Source organism: Suncus etruscus, chromosome 15 (assembly GCF_024139225.1).
Source record: "Suncus etruscus isolate mSunEtr1 chromosome 15, mSunEtr1.pri.cur, whole genome shotgun sequence".
In the NCBI taxonomy this organism is placed as follows: Eukaryota; Metazoa; Chordata; class Mammalia; order Eulipotyphla; family Soricidae; genus Suncus; species Suncus etruscus.
The window spans coordinates 92,258,725-92,283,914 of record NC_064862.1 but is presented as its reverse complement, the minus strand read 5'-3'; the positions used below and the strand labels follow the sequence as shown (position 1 = coordinate 92,283,914).

The window sequence follows — 25,190 nt, the reverse complement described above, 5'->3', positions numbered from 1 at the left end:
ACCAGGGAGGGACTCCCATCTGCCCCCCCCCCAGCATTACCAACATCTACAAAATGGAAGTAGGCTCCAGAAAACAAAACCCCCTTCCACCTACATGCCCATCGCAAAGAGGGGGTGCAGAGGAGTGGCTGAGCTCTGAGCTCACCCCAAGCACTGGTCGAGTGAGGGCCCCAGGAAGAGGAACTAAGGGACCAGAGCGGCTGTTGGGACTTCCCCTCCAGGGCCCCGGGTGCAGGAACACAAGGGCCTAAGCTTTTCTACATGGACAGAGGGGCACCGGGCCTGAGCCCCCTCACTGTTCTCTCTTTTACATCCACCCTGTACACCCCTGGGTCCCCAGGACAGGACAGCAGAAGGGGAGGGCAGTGAGGCTGGATGTCAGGAGAGCCCTGCTTTAGGCTGTGGCCTGGCTTGTCCCCAGCCCAGTCTCATCTTGGGTGTAATGGTCACCCCGAGATTCCCACCTGCTGAGACCAGCCAACAGGGAGAGATGGCCAAAGGATGAGAAATTTCACACTGCACAGCAGGCAGGGGAGATCGGAGATAGAGGAGGGAACCGTCCCCTGAGACTCAAAAACAGGCATTTGAGGTGTTTCCAAATGGGAGGCAGGTGTGGTTGGTGGAGGGAAGAGTGTCTCTTGGACCGGGGATCAGAGAGGGATGGGGGTGTCTCCCAGGGGTATCCCCTGCACACCTTCCCCTAGACAAGAAATTTGGGACTGGACGTTGGAGCTTGGCTGAGCAAGCCAGGGACATTGCCCAGGCCAGCATCACGACTGTGAGGGTTAGTGACCAGGTGGCACCCATGGAGACGACCTTGGTCCAGGACTCAAGGGGTCCCGTCCCGAGGACTCACCCTCACCCCGCCAAAACCTCAGTCTCCCCATCTGCCTAATGGCCACAGATCGTTCTTTTTTGTCAAGGATCCTCACAGTCAGGAGCCCCGCGCTGAGCGCCCACCACGCGCCCCAGGGGACTGTCACCCTCGGTGCTCCTTTCCCCACTAGCAGACAGAAGCACCTTTGGGAGGCAGACAAGGTGCCAGTCTGTCGCTTTAAATGATGCAAATGAGCTGCGGGTGTCAGAAGAGGGGGCGGAGCCGAGCGGGTGAGAGGCAACGTCGCTCTCCCGGGTCGGCCAATCAGCGCGCGGGGTTGGCGCTGACGGACGTCGGAGCGGCCCATTGGCGGGTGGCGGAGCCCGCCCTCCCGGGTCTGGCGGGGAGGGGCGTGGTCTTAGTAAACCACGCCCCCCATTGGGCGGGGCCTGGCGGGTGTCAGTTTCGGCGGCAGGTGGCGGCGGCCGCGGCGCGGACTCGGGCCGGCTGGGAGCGAGCGGGTCGGTGGTCGCGGGCCCCGGGGTGGTCGCGGGCCCCGAGCCCGAGCTGGGCGCGGGCCCGGAGGTGAGTGAGTGAGTGAGCGAGTGTTGGCCCGAGTGCTGGCGCCCTGCAGCCCCGGTGGGACGCGAGGCTTTTGGGGAGGGGGCGCGGGGCCTCCCCTCCTCTGCCTCCCCTCCCCTCCTCTGGGCATCTGGGGGTCCCCCCAGGGTCGCCACCCCTCCCCAGCCACCCCAGCCCCGGCGCCTCCTGGCCCGCTGCGGCGCGCGCCGAGACCCCTCCCCGCATCCCTTTATTCTGTGCCGGAGCCTGGATCCCCGATCCCACGGGGCTGGGCCTGGCCGGGGGTCGGGGTTCTGGGGTCTGGGCCATCAGGGCCCGCGATGGGGCGAGGCCTCACCCGCACCCCTCGAGGTCCCGCTCCCCAGCTTCTGGCCTGCAGACCCCACCCCACCTCCGCCCACGGGGCCCTGGATCCTCTTTCCATTTCTGGCACCCCTCTTTTGGGTGGGGTGTCTGGGGCCCCTCGGTGGGTGCCCCCTGGGTGGGTTCCCGAGGGTCAGTGCTGCTGGCTCGCAGGGCGGAGGCATGGGGCTGGCCCGGCCGGCCCTGGACCGCACGTGGACCCGGTGGGGGTGGTGACGGGGCCTCCCTGCGTCGGGGGCGCGTGGAGCATCTGCTCCGGAGCTTAAAATAAACCCGAGGACTTGAGCCCCGAGCCCCCTCCATGGCTGTGAACGGGTGGGCGGCCCCCCATCTGCCTCCGGCCCCGCCCGCCCGGCCCGGCCCAGCTGCAGTGGGGACCAGGAGCTCCCAGACGACCTGCCTGCCACGCCGGTCACCTTGGCCAGGCCAGTCGCTGACCCCTCGGGGCCTCAGTTTCCTGCTTTGGAATTAGGGGCGTCCCAGCCTCGCTTCTAGACGGTTCCAAGCCCACCCATGCCCGGCTGGATTGGATTGGAGTGTCTGTCTGAACGTCTGTTGTTTGGGTGAAGGGTGCCCGGGTCTGGGGTCTGTACCCAGGGTTGGCATCCCCCATGCTCACCGCAGGCTCACACAATGAAGCACAGGCCTGGGGGCATCTGGGCCTCAGTTTACATCTTTTTTACCCTGGCTGAGGGGCACCCAGGGGCGGTGCTGGGCTGGGGAAGGTGCAGAACCTGTTCGGACGAGGCAGGGGGACGCCTCGCTGACCCACATACCGGCACCCACGCCAGGAGGGCGGCAGGTTTCTGGGCGCGTCAGGGCTGCGGGTCTGGGCGAACCGGGGACCCGCCCACCCCTCCCGCAGCCTCGCCTCGTCCGTCCATCCTGCCCTGAGCAGCCTCGGCCCAGACCCCCCAGGCAGAGCAGAGGGGGGCTCCCTGTGCCTCAGTTTCCCTGTCTGTGGAAGTCAGACAAACCGTGGGAGGGAGGGAGGCCGAGCCGGCTAATGACAGCATTAGCTACTGTAAACGGGTCACAGTTCAGGAATGCTGAGGGCTGGGGGCACCCAGGACATCAGGACCCACTGGGGGGCCTGGGAACGAGGACCCACAAGAGAGGTGACGGCTCCTGAGCTTAAGGCTCAGCCTGCAACCCAGTTTCCCTTGCTGCTTCCCCACTGTGCCTCAGTTTCCCTACTATGCCTTTGTCTCTCTGTCACTATGCCTCGCTCTCCCCACCATGCCTCTGTTTCCCCACTGTGCCGAGGGCTGAGTGTGGCCTGGTCTGCACAGGCCCGAGCACGGGGATTCAAGCCCAGATGAGGAGCAGCAGCCGGGACTCAAATATCCAGTGCTCAGGGGTGGCCCCGCTCTGCACCCCAGTCCCCCCACGCTGTTCCTCAGGGTTCAGTCCAGGAGGAGCTGGTGGCCCTGGCAGGCGAATCCCAGTTCTGATGGCAGAGTCAGGGGGTCTGGGCAGTGACCCCAAGATTGGGAGCTGAGGGTCTGAGGCCCAATGTGGCCCTTCAGAGTCAGAAGGAAAAAGGCAAAATAAAAAACGAACAACCTCGTGAAACCTTGAATTCCCCCCAGCCATCAGGGACACCGGGTTCGGATCTGACTTCACCAGGCATCCCGACCACTTTGCAGGGCACACCCCAGTGTGCTCGGAGAGACCCCCAGCTGTGGCCCCTGGGTGCTGCTGGGCGGGAGGAGACAAGGCGAGGCGGCAGTTGGCCCCCAGCATCCGGTCCCCACGCTGGGCTGGGCCGGAAGTGCAGGAACTGGGGCGCAAGCCCGTCCTGCCCCCGCCCACGACCTCCCTGCCTCTCCCTTGAGTCGGGGTTGGCACTGACCCCCCGGAGCTCAGAGGGACCCCTTCGGGCTGCCCCCTGCAACCATAACTTCCTTCCTGCACGCCTGCGGCCTGCGCACCCCCTCCTCTGAGCAGCCCTCCTGCTTTCCTGGCAGGTGAGGTGAGGTGCAGGGCCACGGGGTGGGGTAGGGTGGGGTGACGGGTGGTCCCTGGGATAAGAAGGTCCCGGGTCTGGGTCTCCCTGTTCCTGATGAGGGTCCTGGACTTCACAGGGTGGTTTTGAGGCTAGGACGGCGGTGGGGGGCTGAGGTGCCCAGAATGCGTGTCTTTGTGTATGTCTGTCTGCCTGTGGGTTTTCTTTATTTTTTTTTCTGTTTGAGTTGTGTGTCTCTGTGTGTCACTGTTTGTGAATGTCTGTGTGTGTCTGTCTGTGGGTCCACAGGACTGCAGAGTCCCAAGGGGACCTTTGTGATTAATGTGAGTGGCTTTGGCTCGCTGCTCCCCCCACCCCTGTCTTGGGCGGGACCCAAGGGGGCCTTGGGGTCCCCTAAGACTGCCCGTGGCAGGTGCTAGCGAGCAGGGGGCAGGAAGGTCACTAACCTCAGAGCCCTGGTTCCTGTGTTGGTCGCTGCAAGGCCCAGGCATCTGTATGTCTCCAAGAGGGGACTTCCAGTTCTTCCCTGCTTGCCGTGTGGGCCTCGGGGGCATCCCCACATGTGAGGGTGTGAACTCTGCCAGTGGACCCAGCACAGGATGATGGTGGCTGGCAACGTTTGTGCAGGACAAACTTCTATTTGTGCTTGAAAGCCCCCAGCCCCATGCCCCTTCCAGCAGTTCAGGCTCTCCCAGGCTGTGATCTCTGGCACTAAAGAACTCGAGTTGGGAGTGGGGTGTCACACGTCCTGGGAACCCTCCGGGACTAAGGTCCATGGCTGAGTCATAGGTGGAAAGAGAGGTAGCTCGGGTGGGCAGGACATCGGCCATTTTTCTGGCCGGAGCAATAGCACAACGGGGAGGACGTTTGCCTTACATGCGGCCAACCCAGGTCCAGTCTCCGGCACCCCATAGGGCCCCTGAGCACTGCCAGGATGATTCCCGAGTACCAAGCAGGGAGAAACCCTGGAGCGCCTCCAGCTGTAACCTCAAAACTGACAAAATAAAACAAAATGCAGTTAGGTGAACTGAGGCAGGGCGGGGCTTTCCCTGCCAGGCCCTTCATGCTGAGGTTGGGCACGAGGCCAGCCTGCGGTGACCCACGAAGCGCCTCAGCCCGCAGCTGCCCGCAGGCCGCCTGGCCATGAATAATGGATGAGCCTGCAGGCTCGGGTGACCAGGAGCTGCCGGGACGAGGACCGCCAAGGGCGCATGGGGCCGCCCGCCATATCTGGCCATATCTGTCCTTTGTGCACCCCTTTGCTGTTGCAGCTGGGGAAACCGAGGCACGGTGCCTCAGAAGCCAGGTGTCCACTGACCTCTGGGGCAGGGTTGGGACCCCTGAAGACCCGCGTCGCCCCCACGCCCTCTGCTGGCCCTTCCAGACCTTAGGAAGTAGCTCACCCTTGGGGCTGGGGGCACTTGAGTTCCCACCTGTGAAGTGGCTAAGGAACTCTTACCTGGAGGCCCAGGAATTCATCCCATAGCAGCCCCGGCCTGCTGAGAACTCCTGTTCATGTTTCTAAACCTCTACCTCATGCCCCTTCCTATATTCCAGGCTCCCTCTGCCTGTTTTTCTTTTTTTCTTTTGCTTTGTTTTTGGGCCACACCCTTTGGCATTCTGGGGTTACTCCTGGCTCTGTGCTCAGGAATCACTCCTGGCAGGCTCGGAGGACCCTGTGGGAGGTCGGGGATCGAACTCAGGTCAGCCATGTGCAGGGCCAATGCCCTCCCCTCTGTGCTGTCGCTCTGGCCCCTTGGCCTGCTTTTCTGCTTTGATCTCATCGACGGACTCCACAGGGCTGGGGTGTCTGTAGCTAGATGGGGGCCGGGCTCGGGGGAAGGGCCCTTCTCATTGCTCCTGCCCCAGCCAGCACCGTGGAATTTCCCTCCTCGAGCCGCCCGAGCTGTCTCTGCAGCCCAATCGGCCTTTCTCTCCACACAGGACTGAGCAGGCGGCCGCCCGGCTCTGCCACCAAGATGTCGTATTTTGGGGAACATTTTTGGGTGAGTGACTTTTACTTCCACCAGGGCTCCTGGGAGGGCTTGGGGTGCGTTTATGCAGGTGGGGGGACCTGGCATCCGCCAACACTAGTTGGGGGCCTGCAGGAGAAGATAGAGGGGGCCGAGGGAGAGCGTAGCGCAGAGGACAGTGGCCTTGCACACGGCCACCCGGGTTCAATCACTGGCATCCCATAGGGTCCCCTGGGCCCACTAGGAGCAATTTCGATTTCTGAGCACAAGGCCAGGAGTGACTGAGCCGGCGCCCCACCCGGGCCTGGTGACTTGGTCAGGCCAAGCAGGGAGCAGGGGAGCAGCTCCGGGCCAGCAGGGTTTCCAGCTTCTCCCTGCCGGGATGTGGGGGATTCCCAGTGATCTGGCTAGGGCTGGGAGCCAGGACTCGGCCAGGACCGGAGACAGACAGCATTCATTCATTCACTCATTCATTCATTCATTCCCCTTCTCATTCACTCCTTCATTTTTAGTCATTCATTCATCACTCATACATTCACTCACTCATTCACTCCTTCATTCATTCACTCACTTCATTCATTCACTCCTTCATTCATTCACTCACTCCTTCATTCACTCACTCATTCACTCATTCATTCACTCATTCATTCACTCATTCATTCACTCACCTACTCATTTACTCTCATTTCTTCCTCATTCACTTATTCATTCATTCATTCACCTGCTCACACATTTATTCACTCACTCATTCTCCCCCACACCCATTCATTCACTCTCCCATCCATTTGTTCACTTATTCATTCACCCACTCACACTTTATTCATACACTCACGCATTCATTCACCTACTCACTTGTTCACTCATTCATTCACTCATTTGTTCATTCACTCAATCATTCATTTACCTACTCGCACATTCACTCATTCACTCTTCATCCATTCCCTTCATCCTCCCTTTGCATGTTCACAAAGGTATTCTTCATTCATTCGACATTTCAGTTGGTCGCCACCTCATTCATTCATTCACTCCTTCACTCATTCCTGGGCTGACTCCTGGCTCTGGACTCAGGACTCACTCCTGGGGGAGCTCGGGAGGACCCCGTGGGATGCTGGAAATCGAACCCGGGTTGGTCATGTGCTCTCACCAGAGGGCAAAGGGAGGCCAGCTCAGGGCAGACACCGATGGTGAAGGGAGGACTCCAGGCCCGGGGGGTGGGGGTTCTGGGGAGACGACGCAATGGGGGGGGTCTATGGGGGGAGCAGCCCCTTCCCCTCCCTCTTAGCCAGGAGATGCCCAGAGATGCCCGTTGCTAGGCACCCGGTTGCCCCTGGCAACAGGCCCCGCCCCTCCGGCCCATCTCAGGCTTTCTTAAAGGGGCCGCGCCCCTGGCCGCACTCTGGGGGGCGGTGGGTGCAAGTGATGGTGGGGGCTGGGCCTCATCCACCTCCTTCTGGGTCCGAGATGTGCCCAGATGTGTCCAGATGTGCCTCCCGGGGCGGCTCGTGCCTGCACCCCAAAGCTCAGCGTGTGCCCACGGTGGGGGCTGAATTTTGCCGCTTTGAGCATCCGCCCCCCAGCCACCCGCCCCCGTCTGGGTCCCGCTGAGAAACCCGCACCTACAGCGACTTAAAAAAAATCTCTTCATGTGCATGAGGCGCCCGCGACATTTATGTAAAAGGTTTTGGCATTGCATAAGGCACGTGGGCTCCGGGAGGGGGGAAAGAAAATCCAGATCAGCAAAGGGAGAAAATAGAAACGTCCCCGCCCCCTCCCTGCCGCCCTCACCCCAGGATCGAGCCTCAGGTTGGGTTTGGGGGTGCTCAGCCTAGTTCAGTCGGCCTCTGAGGGGAGTCTGTGGTGGGCTCTAGGCTGGAAGGCCCCCCGCCACTCCCTACCGGCTTTGCATCTCCAGGACTCAGTTTCCCTATGTGGCAGAACCCGACCCTTCTTCGAGCATCTTAGGAAGCATCATCCTGATGGGGAATTTTTTTTTTTGGGGGGGGGGGGCCGAGTCACAGGAGACAGAGCCCAGCACAGTCCATGAGGAGACTATAGAACCTTCAGCCAGGGACTAGATAGGGCCTGGGGTCTCGGGAGGAGGCGCCTTCAGCCTCTGGGACTCCGGCCAGGCTGCCAGCATCCAGCCCGGCCCAGCCAGCACAGCACAGCCTCGGTGCCTGGTACAACCAGGCCCGGAATCCACTGGGTGTGGCGGGCAGGATGCTCCAGGCAGCCTCTCCTCAGAGACCAGGAAAGGGGGCCAGAGCCATAGCACAGCGGGGAAGATGTTTGCCTTACCAGCAGCTGGCCCGGGTTTGATCTCCAGCATCCCATAAGGTCCCCCGAGCAGGACCAGGAATACTGCCAAGAGTATTCCATGAGCACCGCTGAGCCGGGTCCAAAGTCAAACAAAAATAAAACCATAACGACCTTGACTGTCACCATCTCTCAGAAGATGGGGACATCCCAGCCTCCCCAGGTGACAGAACCTGAAGGCCACCCTATGTGGGACCATGAACCCAGGGACCAAACTTTCCCCTGGGGAACTGGGAGATCCTAGCTGGACTGCAGTTACCTCAGAGGGTCCTGGTGAGCTGGTGTCATGAGAGCTGGAACATTCTGGACGTGAGAGGAGGCTCAGACAGGTTGTTGAGTGAGCTGGGGGCAGGACACAGCAGAACCAAGGGACAGCGGTGAGGCCCGTGGGGTAGTGGCGGTGGGCACTGGTTGGCAAATCTGGTCCAAGGACTCTGCAACTGACTGGAAGGTTAGCAGGGTTGGGTCAGTGTGGCCTCGGGGGACACCAGGCAAGGCAATTGCCACCTCTGCTGTCCTGTCACCACCGTCCCTGCCCTCTGCCTCATCTGAATCAGGAGTCCTGGAAGGCTCAGAGAGACAGCAACGGGCCTGACACTGCACAGCCTCCCCACTTGGTAACCCGTACTTGGGAGGATAGAAGTTGCTGGTGCCTGAGAAAACCGTAATAATGGGCTCTGGGGATGTCCTAGATGAGGGGCTCCATGTGGAGGACAGTAGCCCTTCAAAATCAGGGGAGACAGTAGCTGAAAAAGGGGGAGAGCATTATGAAGTGAGGCAGCTTTCAGGCATGGGTTGCTCCGCTGTGTGACTGAACGAACTTGTGAAATTCGAATGCCCTCGGGTTCGACTTTTCCAGTTTATAGTTCCCATTTGGCTTCAGCCTGGCGGGGGAGGGGGTGTGTGTGTGTCACCTACTTCCTCCCCTTTGGAAAAATGGAAACAGAAAAAGAGGGGGGAATAGATGAAGATGGGAGAAGGGGAAGAGAAAGGGGGGAAAACAGTGAAAAAGAAAAAAATTCTATTCATAAGACAGGTCCCCTATCCCATCCGCACCTTCAGGCCAAACTGAAGGTTCATCCATCTGGGCGGCGCGGGGCAAATGCCGGCCGCTGCTTGGCTCCGGTGGGAGCCAATCCCTGCAGCCCAGGGCCGGGACTCTCCAGTGGTCCAGGGCCCGTTGCTAGGCAACTGCCTCCGGGCGCACCCCGATGCTCAGCCCCGCCCCTGTCCTGCAGGGCGAGAAAAACCACGGCTTCGACGTGCTGTACCACAGCGTGAAGCAGGGGCCCGTGGCCACCAAGGAGCTGGCCGACTTCATCCGGGAGAGGTGAGCGACCCCCGGTGCCCTGGCAGCCTCAGCATCACCTGCGCCCATCACCGCGGCCCCTCCTGAGCGCCCCGTGTCCTGCTTCTTGCAACCCCATGGGCGTCAGATTCGGACTCTCTGGGCCCAGCCAGCCCTGCAATGAACATCAACCACCCCTGAAGGACTCAGGGGGTTCTTGCGGGTCCGGAAGGCCCAGTACAACCCGCCTGCCTGCCTTCTAGTTTCGGGGAACCCCAACGGCAAGAATCTCCCCCCAGCAAGCCCGATTCGCATTCTCGGGCCTCCAGGCTACTGCTCTCTCCCTCCCTCGCCATGTTCACCACAGCCGCTCCCCCTGCTCCCATGTCCCAGACAGGGAAACTGACGCAGGGCGGGCCTTACACCTGCCCCGTCTTCCGCAGGGCCACCATCGAGGAGAGTTACTCCAAAGCGATGGCAAAGCTTTCCAAGTTGGCCAGCAACGGAACGCCCATGGGGTGAGTGTCCCAGGGTGGTGGGCAGAAAGGAAAGACGACCTCTCCCCATGCACACCCCACTACTGGGGCTACCGGGATCCAGGTGTGGGGATCATTAGCTCAGTTATTGGTTCCTTTCCTGAGCTGCTATTGGGTCTGAGGCATTGCTGTGAAGGGTCCCCAGGACCCCACAAGCACCTGAAGTGAAAAATTCATCCATTGTACCCCAGAATGTTACTGAACCTGAGCCAGGAAGTGGGGTTTCAGGGAGAGAAGAGGAAAGGGGTTCTTGGAGTCAGAACTTTCTCCCCACTGAGGCTCAGGCAGAGCAACGTGTCCCACACGGGGTGTCTTTAAGACTGACTCCATGGGACCCCAAGACTCTTACAATAGTGACTGTGGGTTATTCATTCCAGAAAGAATTAACAGGGATCAGAGCAAGAAGGAAGGAAGGGTGTCTGCCTTGCATAGGACTGACCCCAGTTTGATCCCTGACATCCTGTAGGGTCAGCCGGGCACTACCAGGAGTAATTTTTGAGCCCAGCCAGGTGTGACCTTTGAGCACCGTGGGCATGACCCTAAAACAAAACAAACCAAAAATGAATAATGAGGTCTGGGTAGAGCTATGGTTGGAGCAGACAGAAGGGACTTCCCAGAGCACTTGGCAGCAAAGGTGAGATGGGATGCAGCTGGTGTCTGGCGGGTCCCCTGTGTCCATGCTGCGGCTAGGCACAGGAGGGAAGGGAGGACAGGCGCAGCTCTGCTGGGGGCAAAAAGACACCCGCACCTTGGGGGAGTCTCAGTCCATCGAGCTCCTCTGGGAAGATCAGGAATCCAGAGTGAGGCTGCAAGACTCCTTTATTTACTCAGGAGTTTGTGGTAAACCCCCTGTGTCTCAGTTTCCCCATCTTCACCTGCTCACCTCAGAAGGCTGCTATGGGTATGCAGCAGGGCAGTGTCTGGGTGCCGTCCTGCTGTTTGGGGTTGGGGTGGGGCAGGCCCTGCTGAGCCTGGATGTGGCCCTGCCATCCCCAGGACCTTCGCCCCGCTCTGGGAGGTCTTCCGGGTGTCGTCGGACAAGCTGGCACTCTGCCACCTGGAGTTGACTCGCAAACTGCAGGAGCTCATCAAGGATGTGCTGCGCTATGGGGAAGAGCAGCTCCGAGCCCACAAAAAGGTGAGGGGGTGTGAGTGTGCAGGGGTGCAGGGGCATGTGTGAGCTGTGGAATGCGGGGTGAGCTGCCCTGTGCCTCTGAGTCTGTTCCTAAAGTCCAGTGCTCTAGTCTCTCGGGTGGACACTAGACTCTGTAACATAAGCTCTGGCTCAGTTAGGGGTCTGGGGCCCTCTTATTATGTGGTACAGTTTGGACAATACCAAAAAGTTTCTTGCCAGAGTGAGGGTGTTTGCCTTGCATGTGGCCAACCCAGGTTCAATCCCCAGCATTTTATATGATCTCCAAGCTTGCCAGGAGTGATTTCTGAGCACAGAGCCGGGAATAATCCCTGAGTGTCACCAGATATGGCCCAAAAATCAAAAAGGAAAAACAAAATTTTGGCACACACAACGCAAAGATGAATGAAAAGATTTTTAAGGTTCCAGTCGGGGGGGCGGGCAGAGCAAGAGCACAGTGAGGAGATGGTTTGCCTTGCACACAGCTGCCCTGGATTTGATTCTCAGCATCCTATAGGGTCCCCAAACCTGCCAGGAATGATCCTTGGTCACCAATCCATATTGTACCCTCTCCCCATTCCCCCAAAACAACCCTGGCAGGTAACTCCAGGTCACTCTGTTCTGCAAAAGTAACCTTCAAATATAAGAAAAAAAAACTGGGGGCCGGAGAGATAGCATGGAGGTAAGGCATTTGCCTTTCATGCAGGAGGTTATCGGTTCGAATCCCGGTGCCCCATATGGTCCCCCGTGCCTGCCACGAGCAATTTCTGAGCCTGGAGCCAGGAATAACCCCTGAGCACTGCCGGGAGTGACCCAAACACCACAAAAAAAAAAAAAAAAAAGAAGAAGAAAGGAAAGAAAAGAAAGAAGAAGAAAGAAAGAAAAGAAATGAAAAGAAAGAAAGAAAGAAAGAAAGAAAGAAAGAAAAGAAAAAGAAAAAAACTGGATCTGATCCTCAACAGATGGGAGCAATTGAATTTTATCCCACCATACTGCCTGCCAAGGGGGGGGGGAGAAAAGGGGAGGGAGGAAGGGTGGGAGGGAGGGAGAAATCACCTCGAGTAAGGTGATAAGTGGAAGAATCAAATTAGGAGGTTGACACTATGGCCTAGAATAAAGTGTGAAGTACTCGAGGAAGGGAGGGCAGCAGGGAAGGCCTAAGAGACACTTTTGCTCTGTGAACAGTGCAAAGAAGAGGCAGTGGGCACCCTGGATGCCGTCCAGATGCTCACGGGGGTCAGCCAGCTGCTGCCCAAGTCTCGAGAGAACTACCTGAATCGATGTATGGATCAGGAGCGGGTGCGCAGGGAGAGTGCCAGCCAGAAGGAATTGGACAAGGTGTGTCCGGGCTGGGGGAAGCGAGGGTGTGGGGCGGTTACCGCGCCCAGCCCCCCAAAAGAGTCCATCAGCCACTGACATTCAGTGCCCACCTCCCGCACCCCCAGGCAGAAACCAAGACCAAGAAGGCAGCAGAGAGTCTGAGGCGCTCAGTGGAGAAATATAACTCAGCGCGCACAGACTTCGAGCAGAAGATGCTTGATTCGGCACAGGTAAGGGCCTGGGGTCTGTCCCTTTGGTTTCGCTTGTTTGTTTTGTTTTAGGGCCACACCTGGCAGTGCTCAGGGGTTACTCCTGGCTCTTTGCTCAGGGATCACTCCTGGTGGGGCTCAGGGTACCCTATGAGATGCCAGGGATTGAACCCATGTTGGCTGCATGCAAGGCAAATACATATACTCCCCGCTGTGTTATCTATTGCTCTGACCCCAGCCAAAGTTTGTTTTTGTTTTTGGACCACACCTCATAGTGTTCAGGGGTCATTCCTGGCTCTACACTCAGGAATCCCTCCTGGCAGTGTTTGGAGGACTCTCGGGGATGCCAGGGATAGAAGCCCAGTTGGCTGTGTGCAAGGTCCCATTATCCTGTTGCTCCAGCCCCATCAAAGTATTTTGAAGTCTCAGTGCCCCCGCCTTCATTCTTGTAAATGGAGCCAATGATAGTAACTGCTCAGAGGCTGAGTTCCTCTATGGGAGTTATTCTGGCTACTTTCAGGTCTGGGTAAAACAGGCATAAAAGCAGATTGGGGGGGGGGGCGGATAGCACAGTGGTAGGGCTATTGCCTATTTGCCTTGTACATGGTCGACCCAGGACAGACCTGGGTTCAATCCCCATATGTTCCCCCCGAGCCTACCAGGAATGCTTTCTGAGTGCAGAGCCAAGAGTAACCTCTGAGCACCACCAGGTGTGGCCTGGGTGTGTGCGGGGTGGGGGTGGGGGCAGATTGGAATCTTAGGACCTGGAATACAATGTTCTCTCTTATCCATGCCATGCTACGATCGCATAAGTGCTAGAAAATAGAAATTCTCCGCAGAACTGACAGATTTACATGCTGGGGGAGCCGAACCTTCTTCCCAGAGGGGTGGCTAGATGCAGGCGTGGGCAGGAAATGGTGCCCCTAGTTTGCTTTCCCTTGTGGGCTGCTCCCTCTCCGGCAGCCAAGCACTTAGAGCCATGCGCATGGTGCAGTTCAGCCAGCATCCTGCGGGGGGGCCCAGGAGGCCGCGTGGTGTTGGGCCTCGAAGCCCAAAGCCAAGTGCAGAGCCAGCACGTGCTCCAGCCCCTGAAGGGCCCAGGGAGCTTCTGATTGGCTTCCGCGCCGACCAATCACGAGGGGGCGGCGGATTGGCGCTTTCTGATTGGCCGCGCGGGGTCACATGACGATTCCCAATGGCTGCGCCCTGTCCCGCCCGTCTCAGCGCTTCCAAGCCCTGGAGGAGTCGCACCTGCGGCACATGAAGGCGCTGCTGGGCTCCTATGCGCACTCGGTAGAGGACACACACGTGCAGATCGGGCAGGTGAGCCGGGCAGGCCGGGTTGTCGGCGGGAGGACGCCCGGGTGGCCCTGCCCGTCCAGCCCGGCTCACCCTGCATCCACCCGGCCCAGGTGCACGAAGAGTTTAAGCAGAACATCGAGAACGTCAGCGTGGAGATGCTGCTGCGGAACTTCGCCGAGAACAAGGGCACGGGCCGGGAGAAGCCGGGTGAGCGGGGCTCGGGACCAGCATTTGCTGCTGTGGGTTCGCGCTCCATACCCCGTGCACCCGGGCTCGGCTCTCCAGGCCCTCTTGACCGGCCCAGGAGAGCTCTTAAGACGGAAGGTCAAAAAAAAAAAAAAAAAAAAAAAAAGACGGAAGGTCATTTGGGAAGGTTCGAGGAATAGGGGGTGAACAGGGCAGAACAGGGCAGGGGTTCTCGCTGTCTTTGGCCACTCGCTGTTGCACCTCCTTAGGCCTCTCTGTCCGGACTTCTCTGAACCTCAGTTTCTCTGAACGTTCTCGGAACAAGTGCAGTCGGTTTTCCCTCCATCCCCTGGAGCCCTGGACCCAGGCGCACTCTTGTCAGTGTGAGGGTGCAGCCACCCAGCTCTGCTCTGCTTCTCCACACTGACCCTTCTCTTGCTCACACCCATGACCCCCCTGTGGCTCCCCACGAGAGCCCCAACTGTGCATCCTCAACCCAGGGTGGCAATGCTGTCTCCTCCTCCTCCTCCTGAAAGCCGCTCCTCTCCTCTGTCTCAGGACCCCTGGACTTTGAGGCTTACAGTGCTGCTGCCCTGCAGGAAGGCAAGTACGTCTGGACCTGGATTCCCAGGCTGGACCGTGGGCACAAGGGTGGCAGGTCAGAAGGGGGCGAGGCCGCCCCCAGGGCTCAGGTGCGTCTCCGCTTCTGTCTGCAGCAATGAAACGCCTGCGCGGATCCAAGGCATTCCGCCTGCCTGGGCTGAGCCGGCGTGAGCGGGAGCCCCCGGCAGCCACGTGAGAATATGCCCTGCGTGCCCTGTCCCACCCCACCCCAAGCCCCATCTCGTCGGAAACTCCTAATCAGGGAAACCCCGGCCTGTCCGTCTTCTCCCTTCCCTGAGAGCTGTTGGGGACTCATACCTAACTAAGACACGCACACACCCGCCCCCCACGACCCCAACCAAGATTAGGGCTGGCTCCAGACTGTCCCAGGCGCGTGGAGGCAGAGGGGAGGCGGACATGTGACCCCACACTTGACCCAACTCTGAATCTTTCTTTACTCCCAGGGGCTCCCTGGAAGCTGATTCGGGGGTGAGTTCCAGGAGCGGGCTTTCCCCATCCTAAATTAACGCTGGGGAGGCTGGTGTGGGAGGGTCTTGCTGGTTCCTAGGGACCTGCCCCCAGCGCGGGCCGAGGCGGGAGAGATCACGTTATGACCAGCATGGCAGGCTGAGACAGGAGGCTCGGCCACCCTGTGCCCACAGGCGTGTCCGGAGGTGGACGAAGAAGGGTTCACGGTCCGGCCCGACGTGATTCAGAACAATATCCTTCTAGCGCCGCCTGCAGGCAGCAGCGGGCCTAGCAGGGGCAAGACGCGGTCCCCTGGAAGGTGCTGGGTGGAGATGGAACCGCACTTTGTGGGGCCAGGGCAGACCCGAGAGGCTGAGTTCCCCAGAGGCGGGCTCAGGAGGGCTTCCTGGAGGAGAGGGCACCAGTGTTGGGGTTTAGCAGATGGGTGAGACCTTGGAGAAGGTCCGGGGGAGGGCTAAAACGGCCTCAAGTCCCGGGGTGGAGCTGGCTGCAGCCGGGCCCCAGGCGGGGACGCAGTTTGTTTGCGCCTTGACCAAGGGCGCACGCGCGGCAGAGCCCTCCCGCTTCTCCTCCAGCGACTCGGACTTCGACGACGAGGAGCCCCGCAAGTTCTACGTGCACATCAAGCCCGCGCCGGCCCGGCCCGCCACCTGCAGCTCCGAGGCGGCCGCGGCACAGCTCCGGGCCACGGCGGGCAGCCTCATCCTGCCCCCGGGGCCTGGGGTGAGCCGCGGGCCTGGATGCTGGGCTCTTATAGGCGAGGTGGTGGGCGGGGCTTCGGTGGTGGGAGGAGCTTGTGGTGGGCGGGGTCGCCGTGGGCGGAACTTCTGAGCAGGCAGGGATTCTGCTATAGGCAGGGCTATAGGGCGCAGGGGCTGTTGTGGGCGGGGCTTATTGGTGGGTGGTGCTTCTTGGAGGGCGGGGCAGAGCTTCCTGGCAGTCTTAACGGGTAGAGGCTTGTGAGGCGGGGCTATTGGTGGGCGGGGCTTCTGGGCAGGCAGTCTGCTATAGGCAGAGCTGTGAGGCGAGGCTGGTTGGTGGGCGGGGCTTCCGACCCGGCAGACTTGTTGTGGGCGGGGCTTCTGGGTGGGCGGGGCTGCCGCAGCTTCCTTGGGGATGCTCTGGGCCGAGGGTGCCAGACTAGCCCGGAGCTCCTGGGTCGGGCAGGGCCTCCGGGTAGGTCCGAGGCTGCCTGGTGGCCGATCCTGACACCCCCTTCCTGCCCCCAGGGCACCATGAAGCGCCATTCCTCACGTGAGTCCTGTACTAAGGGATGGGCGGGAGGAAGGGTCAGCAGGGTCCGGGTTTGCCAGCGAGGTCCGAGCACGCCTGTTTCTCCCACAGGAGACGCCGCTGCTAAGCCACAGAGGCCGCGCTCAGCCCCACGCACTGGCAGGTGGGTCCTCAGCGCGGAGGGCACGGGGTGGCAGGGGCGAGACCCACCCCCCCACCTCCCTCACCGGGCAGGGGGCTAGGAGCCTGCGCGCCCCTTTCCTGATGAGGGGCCTCTTACGGCGTGGGCACACGCTGGCCACCTGCTGCTGCGTTGAGCTATTCTGGGTTCCCGACTGCACTCATCACACACCTTGCCTGTAGCTGCAAGCCTTAGGTCCCCAGCTTGCAGCTCTGCGGGGTGCGGCTGAGTCCCGCGGAGGGCGGGAAGAGACCAGGCTCGCTCCAGGGCCTGGGCAGCGGGAAATGGCAGCGCAACCCCCCGTCCCCGTCCCCGTCCCCGGCCCGCAGCTGTGCGGAGAAGCTGCATTCCGAGGAGCCGCTTTCCAAGAGCCTCTTCGGGCCCCCCCTGGAGTCGGCGTTTGACCAGGAAGACTTTACGGGTGAGGGGCGGGGCTTTGTCCGTGGGCGTGGCCAGCAGCGGGCTTGGCTCTGGGTGGGCGTGGCTTCCCTGGTGGGCGTGGCCTGTGGGTCTTTATGGCCGCCTTCAAGGCAAGGTGGGAGGAGCCATGAGAGGGGCAATGGGACGTGGTCCCCAAAGGTGGGGACGATCTGGGCGTGGCTTCTTGATGGGCGTGTCCGTTTGTTTCCAGGTGAAAGTGGGAGGAACCATGGAAGGCTGAGGGCATGGTGTGGGCGTGGCTTTTGTTGTGGGTGTATCTTAGGAGGTTGATGATTGGTTCAAGGGGAAAGTAGGAGGAGCCTTGGATGGCACTGTGGGGCGTGGCTTCTGTTGTGGGCGTGGAGGTTGGGGTTGGTTTCAAGGGGAGATGGGAGGGGCCATGGGATGCTGTGGGCGTGGCCTGTTTGTGGGCGTGTTCATTAGAGTTGATTGGTTTCCAGGGGAAAGTGGGAGGAGCCACGACGATCTGGGCGTGGCTTTTGATGGGCGTGTCCATTTGTTTTCAGGTGAAAGTGGGAGGGGTCATGGAAGGCTGAGGGCATGGTGTGGGCGTGGCTTTTGTTGTGGGTGTATCTTAGGAGGTTGATGATTGGTTCAAAGGGAAAGTAGGAGGAGCCTTGGACGGCACTGTGGGGTGTGGCTCCTGTTGTGGGCGTGGAGGTTGGTGTTGGTTTCAAGGGAATGGGAGGGGCCACTGGAGTTTGAGGGCGTGGTGTGGGCGTGGTCTGTTTGTGGGCGTGTTCGTTAGAGTTGATTGGTTTCCAGGGGAAGTGGGAGGAGCCACAGAAGGTGCTGAGGACATGGGTGGGTGTGGCTTCGGTGGTGAGCGTGGTCGAAGGATGTTCGCAGGGGTTCCAGGGAAAGTGGGAGGAGCCATAAAAGGGTGACACTGGGCTGCCCCTGGGGCCGGGCCCGCGTGGGCGTGGCTTCCGGTGGGCGGGGCATGGAGCGACCACCCCTCTCTGCCTTCCCCCTCCAGGCTCCAGCAGCCTGGGCTTCACCTCCAGCCCCTCGCCTTTCTCTTCCTCTTCGCCCGAGAACGTGGAGGACTCGGGCCTGGACTCCCCTTCGCACGCGGCGCCTGGCCCCTCGCCCGAGTCCTGGGTCCCCCGCCCCGGCACCCCGCAGAGCCCCCCTGGCTGCAGGGCGCCGCCCCCCGAGGCCAGGGCCCTGCGACCCCCGCCGCCGCCCTCGGACTCGCCGCAGCCCTTCTCGGGCCTCTGGGGGCTGGAGGCCGGGGCTGGAGGTGAGTCTGGCATCCCCGACCCACCAGGGCCCCTCGGAGGTTCTAGGGCCCAGTGAGGTGGCAGGATGATCGGGCATGGAAGGGTCTTTGCTTGGACACTTCGAACCCGGCTTCGATCCCTGGCGATCCAGAGGTCCCCCACCACCACCAAAAGAGATTCCTGATCATCACTGTGTGTGGCTCCCCAAAAATACAAGCAAAAATGAAAGATGATTTGGGGGTGAGGGTGGTATATGGGTGCAGGGACTTGGCTCCGGAGTTGTGGCGAGAAGCAGGCCCGCAGGACAGGCGTCTGAGCACTGGGGAGCCAGTGAAGGGGACTAAGGAGGCTCCGAGGGGTCAGCGGGTCAGAAGCTGTGACCATAGTGCTTGAAGAAGGGGGACTCGCCCCATTTCAGCAAGAGAAGAGCCCCTCTTGGGGGGGGGCTGAGCCCAGAGCGGCCCTGGGGACCCATACAGCCAGGACCGCCTTGTGGGGAGGTTAGAGAAAAGTCTCAAGTTCCCCGGCATGAGGGCTACCTCTCTGTTTGTGTAACCCCGCTGATGGTGAGCTCACCCCCCCACCCGCACTACATGGTCTGTGTCTGCGTGTGTGGGGTGTGCTGGGTACCTTGGAGGCAACCCCAGGCTTCAGCTCCTGCCCCTCCTGCCCAGAGAGACCCCCACACTCCCCAAACCCCAGGGGAGGTGGAGGCAGTAGCATCCCGTGCTTGTCCCCAGAGCTGATACCTACGCCCACGGATGTGCCCACGGCCAGGGAGGGCCTGGCCGCCCCTCCCCGGAGACCCCGCTCCGCCAAGGCCGCCTGTCCACTCGCCCGCAGCAACGGAGACCTGGTAAGGAGGGCGGCCTGGCGGCTCCGGGCTGGCTGAGCCCCCACTCGGCCTCGGCCTCAGCCTCTGCTCAGCGGCCCCTCTCCCCCCTCCCAGACTCGCTCCCTCAGCCCCTCGGCTCTGACCCCGGCCGCCCCCAGCACCGCCATAGAGAGGCCCAGCTTCCCGCCCCAGCCGGGCCATGGTAGGTTGGTAGGTGGGCGGCCCCAGGGGAGCGGGTGTGCTGCGGGGTCCCGTCGGGGTCGGCCCCTGCCTACCCTCCTCCCCACCCCGGTCTTGCCCACGTCCCAGGCGTCTCGCGGGGCCCCAGCCCGGTGGTCCTAGGCTCCCAGGACGCCCTGCCGGTGGCCACGGCCTTCACCGAGTACGTGCACGCCTACTTCCGCGGCCACAGCCCCAGGTAGGCAGGCAGGGACCCCCGGGGGAGAGAGGAATGCGGAGTGAGGGGTGGTCAGAGCTTTGGTGGGGGACCAACTGGTCAGGGTGATAGGGCCTGATTCGAGCCGGAGTTGGGTGGGGGCGTGGCCAAGGCCTTGCCTCGGTGGGTGGGCGTGGTCAGGCTTGCTTGCTTGTGGCCATGGCTTGGGGTGTGGGTGTGACCAGCCTTTTGGGGGGGTGGGCGTGGTCATGTCCTTTGGGGGCACGGCCAGGACTTTGCTGGAGCCTGGTCGGAGCCCTATTTGGGTGTGTGGGCTTGACCATGGCCTTGCTGGGACAAATGCCGGCCAGAGCCTTGGTCTTTGGGGCGTGATCAGGGCTGTGCTGGACATGTGGTCAAAGCCTTATATGGGTGTGTGGGCGTGACTGTGACTTTGTCAGCCTTAGTTGGGTGGTGGGAGTGGTCCTGGTCCTGGCTTGGGGCGAGCTTAGGGTCAGAGCCTTACTTTGGGTGGATGTGGTCAGGGCTTTGGGGCATGGCTAGGCCTTTGCCGGGCTGTGGTCATGGGCCTTATTTGGATGCGTGGGCGTGATCATAGTTTTGCCGGGGGCGTGGGCAAGGCCTTATTTGCGTTTGGTGTTGGTGGCCAGAGCCTTGCTTGGGTGTGTGGGCGTAGCTGTAGCTTTGGGGCCGTGTCCAGGACTGTACAGCATGGCAGTGCCGGGCTGTGAGTGCGTGAACCTCACCGGAACCTCGCCCCCACCCCACCCAGCTGCCTGGCGCGTGTGACCGGGGAGCTGACCATGACCTTCCCCGCGGGCATCGTGCGCGTCTTCTGCGGGACACCACCCCCGCCCGTGCTCAGCTTCCGCCTGGTGCACGCGGCCCCCATCGAGCACTTCCAGCCCAACGCTGACCTGCTCTTCAGGTAGCCACGGGGCGCGGCGTGGCCCGGGCCTGGGGTGGGGTGATGCCCACGAGTGGGTGATGCCCTGGGATGGTGATGCCCACCAGCCCAGCGGGTGATGCCGGGCGCCTTTGGGGTTCCCTCGGGCTCCCCCCCTCGTGCCCATCCCGCCCTCCCCTCCCGCCCCCAGCGACCCTTCGCAGAGCGACCCCGAGACCAAAGACTTCTGGCTCAACATGGCCGCGCTGACCGAGGCCCTGCTGCGCCAGGCCGAGCAGAACCCGGCCGCGTCCTACTACAACCTCGTGCTGCTGCGGTACCAGGTGGGCGCAGTGCGGGGGCTTCGCCGGGCACCTACCGGCCTGCCTGGGCCCGGGAAGGGCGAGGGGTGGCGCGCCGCCCTCTGCCGGCCACCGCCGGCAGCACAGGCCCCGCCACGGTCACCTGTGACCTGTCACTGCCCGCGGCCTGGGGTCCCTCCCGCTCGGCCCGGCCACACTGTCCTCCCTCGCCCTTCCTCCTCCTCCCCCAGTTCTCCCGGCCGGGGCCCCAGGCGGTGCCGCTGCAGCTGAGCGCCCACTGGCAGTGCGGAGCCAGCCTCACGCAGGTGTGCGTGGAGTACAGCTACCGGCCGGGCGCCACCGCCGTGCCCACGCCGCTCACCAACGTGCAGATCCTGCTGCCCATGGGGGAGCCCGCCACCAACGTCCGCCTGCAGCCGGCTGCCACCTGGTGAGGCCCCAGAGAGGCGTGGGGTGCCCAGGGCCGGCCGTTCTGAGGCAGAGAGACCCCAATCCATGAGGGGTCGGTCCTAGGTCCCTTGGTGGAGGCCCTCTGCAGGGTTGCCGACACACCCTCTCTTGGGCCCGCAGACCATGCAAAATGGGCCCGAGAGATAGCACAGCCCTAAGGCATTTGTCTTGCACCAGGCTGATCTGGGGCAGATTTCCAGCATCCCATATAGTTCCCCCAACCCAGCCAGGAGCGACTTCTGAGAGTAAAGCCAGGAGGAACCCCTGAGTACCAAACGGTGTGACCCCCCCCCCCCCAAATAAATCCAAAATGGGAGCTGAGTGAAAGCACAGCTGGAAGGGCATTTACCTTGCAGACAGCTGACCTGGGTTCAATCCCCAGCCGCTCTTAGGGCCCTCTGAGCACCTCCAGGAGTGATTTCTTTTTTTTTCTTTTTTCTTTTTTTCTGTTTTTTTTTTGGGGGGGGGGAGGCCACACCCGGAGGTGCTCAGGGGTTACTTCTGGCTGTCTACTCAGAAATAGCTCCTGGCAGGCACCGGGGACCATATGGGACACCGGGATTCAAACCAACCACCTTAGGTCCTGGATCAGCTGATTTCAGGGCAAACACTGCTGTGCTCTCTCCGGGCCCACCAGGAGTGATTTCTGAGCACAGACTTAGGAATAATGCCTGAACGCCAGCAGGTGTGACCCAAAAGCAAAACAAAATAGAACCAAAATAATTGCCAAGTGTTAAGGGGCTCGTGAGGTGGAGGTTTGAAGCGCACCTGCTGTTACTCCCATTTCAGATAGGGAAACTGGGGTACAGGCCCAGCCTGGGGCTCTCTCGCCTCCGGGAGTTCTCTGACCAGGTTTCTCGGGTGGCAGGAACCTGGAGGAGAAGAGGCTCCTTTGGAAACTTCCGGACGTGTCTGAGGGGGGCGGTGAGTATGGGGGTGCGGTGCGGGGGTTGCCTCAAAACTGGCAGTGTTCAGGGCGGAGCCACAGCACAACAGGGAGGGTGCTGCCCTTGGATGTGACTGATCCAAGTTTCATTTCCTGCATCCCATGAGGACTCTTTTTTTTTTTTTTTTTTTTTCGTGTTCTGGGTCACACCCAGCGGTGCTCAGGGGTTACTCCTGGCTGTTTGCTCAGAAATAGCTCCTGGCAGACACGGGGGAACCTATGGGACACCGGGATTCGAACCAACCACCTTTGGTCCTGGATCGGCTGCTTGCAAGGCAAACGCCGCTGTGCTATCTCTCCGGGCCCCCATGAGGACTCTTGAACGCCACAACTGCTACGGGATTCCTCCATAAAACAAAACTGGCACAGAGCCATGCTCTGGGATGTTTGCCTTGCATATAGCTGATCTGGGTTGGGTCCCTGGCATTCCATAGTGTTCCCTGAGCCTGCCAGGAGTGATTCCTGAGCACAGAGCCAGGAGTAACCCCTGAACACCTCTGAGTGTGACCCCAAAACCAAAAGAAAACAATGTAGGAGCAGTACCGGGGTGCCATGAGGGTCTCCAGGGCAGTGACCAGGGTTCAGAGCAGCTCTGAACAAGCTCCTATATATCCCTCAGAGCCCCACTAACCTTTGCCCACCCCCCCCAGGGTCCGGCCGCCTGTCCGCCAGCTGGGAGCCCCGTGCGGGACCCAGCACCCCCAGCCCCGTGGCCGCCCAGTTCACCAGCGAGGGGGCGACCCTGTCCGGGGTGGACCTGGAGCTGGTGGGCGGTGGCTACCGCATGTCCTTGGTGAAGAGGAGGTTCGCGACAGGTAGCGCCCCTCACCCCAATATGGGCGTTTGGGAGCCCAGCAGGTCTTCGGACATGGGGGGGGCAAGTTGGGACCCCGCTGCCCTCACCTTTCACCCTTATAGGGATGTACCTGGTTAGCTGCTGAGCCCTTCGCCGTCCTTCCCGTGGACACCTGGTGCTCCCTGCCAGCCCTGCCGGGACCTGGGGGCCCCAGACGAAGCCCCAACACCCGACTCCGTGGAGAGGCGCTGCCCCTCACGCTCTGCTCTCCGCCGACACCCTCACAGGTCCCAGGTCTTTTAAAGGATCTTTGAATAAACCTTTATTTTCTAATAATGCCTGTGGGACCGTTTTTTTCTGCTCCCCCCATCATCCAGCCACAGAGCAAAGGCTCAGAGATGGGGCCAGGTTCGAGGGGTGAGTTGGGAAGTCTGGTGCCTGGACCGCACCTTTATTTCCAGTAAAAGGCCTGGCCTTTCCCAGCACCAGTGTTCAGAGTCCCAGAGCTGGGGGCCCTGGGGTGTCTGAGTCAGGGCCACCAAGAGTCAAAGTCCGTGTGCACTGGAGCAAGTGCTGTGTGCTTCTGGAACCTTCGGTCCCCCAAAGGAACCAGGTCTGGGAACCTCCCCGCCACCCCCTGCTCCCATCTGGGGGAGCTGCCCTGAACAGTTTCCTCTAGGTCTAGGGTTTCCGTGACCCACCTTCCCCCCCATCGCAAGGACCCAAGCTGACCATCCTGTTTTGAGGGGTGTGGTTTGGGGGTCACTAGAATGTTCTCAGGCCGGACAGCTGACGCAGGAACAGGGTGTGAGGCTCCCTCCCCGTAGGCCGGCTGCAGCCACGTAAATCCACGTAGAAATTAAGCCCTTTTGTTTAATCTCCAAACCGGGAAACGGAAATTGTTTATCTAGCAGGGAAGCAGGAAGGCTCTACCAGCCCTGGAGGCCAGGGCAGCCCATCTTGAGAAATGCTGCAAGAAAGTGGGGTGTAGGGATCCCAGAATGGAGATCTGGGGGAGCAGGACCCCAAGCTGCCTCCATGGAAACAAGACAAGCTCCCACAAGGAAGCAAGTTGCGTCCGTCAGTCCGTCCAGAGCCCATAAAGGGGCCCAGACCTCCCTCCCCACATTTCCCACCCCTGGCCCTGGAGGACAGTGCGGGTGACTGTCCTTACAAAATGGGGCTTGTTTGGGTCTTGTTTCTTAGTGAAACAAAAACAGTTTTAGTTTTTGGGGTTTTTTTTAGGGGGGTGCCACAGCTGGTGGTGCTCAGCAGTTACTCCTGGCTCTGTGCTCAGTGATCACACCTGGCAGTGCTGGGGGGACCCTATGGGACGCCAGGGATCGAACCCAGGTCAGTCATGGGCTCAGCAGACTCCCTCACCGCTGTGCTGGCGCTCCCGCCTCAGCAAAAACAGTTTTCATAGACAGAACTTGACTTAGAGAAGCATCGAGAGGAGAGAGAGACTGCAGGCTTCTCCCAGAGGAGGGGAAAAGCAGAGGCTTCTGGGAGCAGGTGGGAGACTTGCTCGAGTCTGGGCCTGGATTCTGGGCAGGACACTTATTTCCAGGCTTCCCATCCTAGGAGAATCCTATCCGGCCCTTACAGCAACCTTTCGACTCCCGAGTTTCCCGAGGGAGGATGCACCCTTCCGGGCTGGGGTGGCAGCAGGTATCTCAGCTGCATGGTTTGGGGGCCACACCTGGAGATGCTCAGCGCTGACTCCTGGCTCTGTGCTGGGGACTCACTCCTGGCGGTGCTCGGGGGATCCTGGGGGATGCTGGGCATCGAACCCGGGCTGCGTGCAAGGCAAACTCCCTCCCCTCTCTGCTTTTGCTCCTGGGGTGAGCCTGAGTCAGCCTGGAGCACCTCTAGGTGTGCCCCAAAGTCCGGCCCCGTCACCCCAGTTCTCCCAGAGTCAGGGTATCTGGCCAGGACCTGGCCTCCCGGCTGCCTCCCGCGCATCCCCGGGCAGCGCCCCCGGAATCAGTCCCGCGGGGCCGGGCGTGGTCTGCATTCCTCCCTCCGGGCACGGAGCACCCGGCCTGGGCCTGGGAGGGACCCGCCAGGCTCCGGAGGCGCGGGGCCGGCTGTGGGCCGGAGTATGGGCGTGGCCAGGTGAGGGGGCGTGACCAGACGGGAAAGGTGCTGTGGCACTAGCTGGTGGACCAATAGGAAAAGGGCGCGGGCGGGACCTCAGCCTGGGGCGGAGCCGACAAGACTGAGTGGGCGTGGCCTAGGCGATGGGGCGTGGCCTCAGGCAGGGCGGGGTCTGTGGAAGAGCGTGGCCTTGAGGCTGGATGGGGACTGGGACTGGGCGTGGCCCGAGGCGATAAGGGGCGTGTCCTGGCCGGAAAGGGGGCGTGGCCTCTTGTTCGAGGGGCGTGGCCT

General features: G+C 61.2%; 1 protein-coding gene across 1 annotated transcript; it reads left to right on the top strand.

The window, feature by feature from the left end:
• Positions 1-1,303: 1,303 nt before the first annotated feature.
• Positions 1,304-23,010, top strand: FCHO1 (FCH and mu domain containing endocytic adaptor 1). The gene is made up of 27 exons (XM_049787695.1): positions 1,304-1,402; positions 5,676-5,737; positions 9,259-9,350; positions 9,752-9,826; positions 10,841-10,982; positions 12,162-12,314; positions 12,422-12,526; positions 13,730-13,828; positions 13,918-14,014; positions 14,552-14,596; positions 14,710-14,788; positions 15,061-15,085; positions 15,259-15,316; positions 15,630-15,808; positions 16,315-16,339; positions 16,430-16,481; positions 16,829-16,920; positions 17,920-18,186; positions 18,907-19,022; positions 19,116-19,203; positions 19,311-19,419; positions 20,171-20,326; positions 20,496-20,628; positions 20,838-21,037; positions 21,926-21,981; positions 22,654-22,818; positions 22,922-23,010. The coding sequence occupies exons 2-27, from the start codon at positions 5,711-5,713 to the stop codon at positions 22,942-22,944; spliced, it is 2,658 nt and encodes an 885-aa protein (XP_049643652.1). The 5' UTR covers positions 1,304-1,402; positions 5,676-5,710; the 3' UTR covers positions 22,945-23,010.
• The last annotated feature ends 2,180 nt before the right edge of the window (positions 23,011-25,190 follow it).

Coding starts and splice junctions, on each gene's coding strand:
- FCHO1 (XM_049787695.1), top strand. CDS start 5,711: ATGTCGTATTTTGGGGAACATTTTTGG. Junction 14,597..14,709: donor TGCTGCTGCCCTGCAGGAAG/GCAAGTACGTCT, acceptor TTCTGTCTGCAG/CAATGAAACGCCTGCGCGGA. Junction 15,317..15,629: donor GCCCGACGTGATTCAGAACA/ATATCCTTCTAG, acceptor CCAAGGGCGCAC/GCGCGGCAGAGCCCTCCCGC.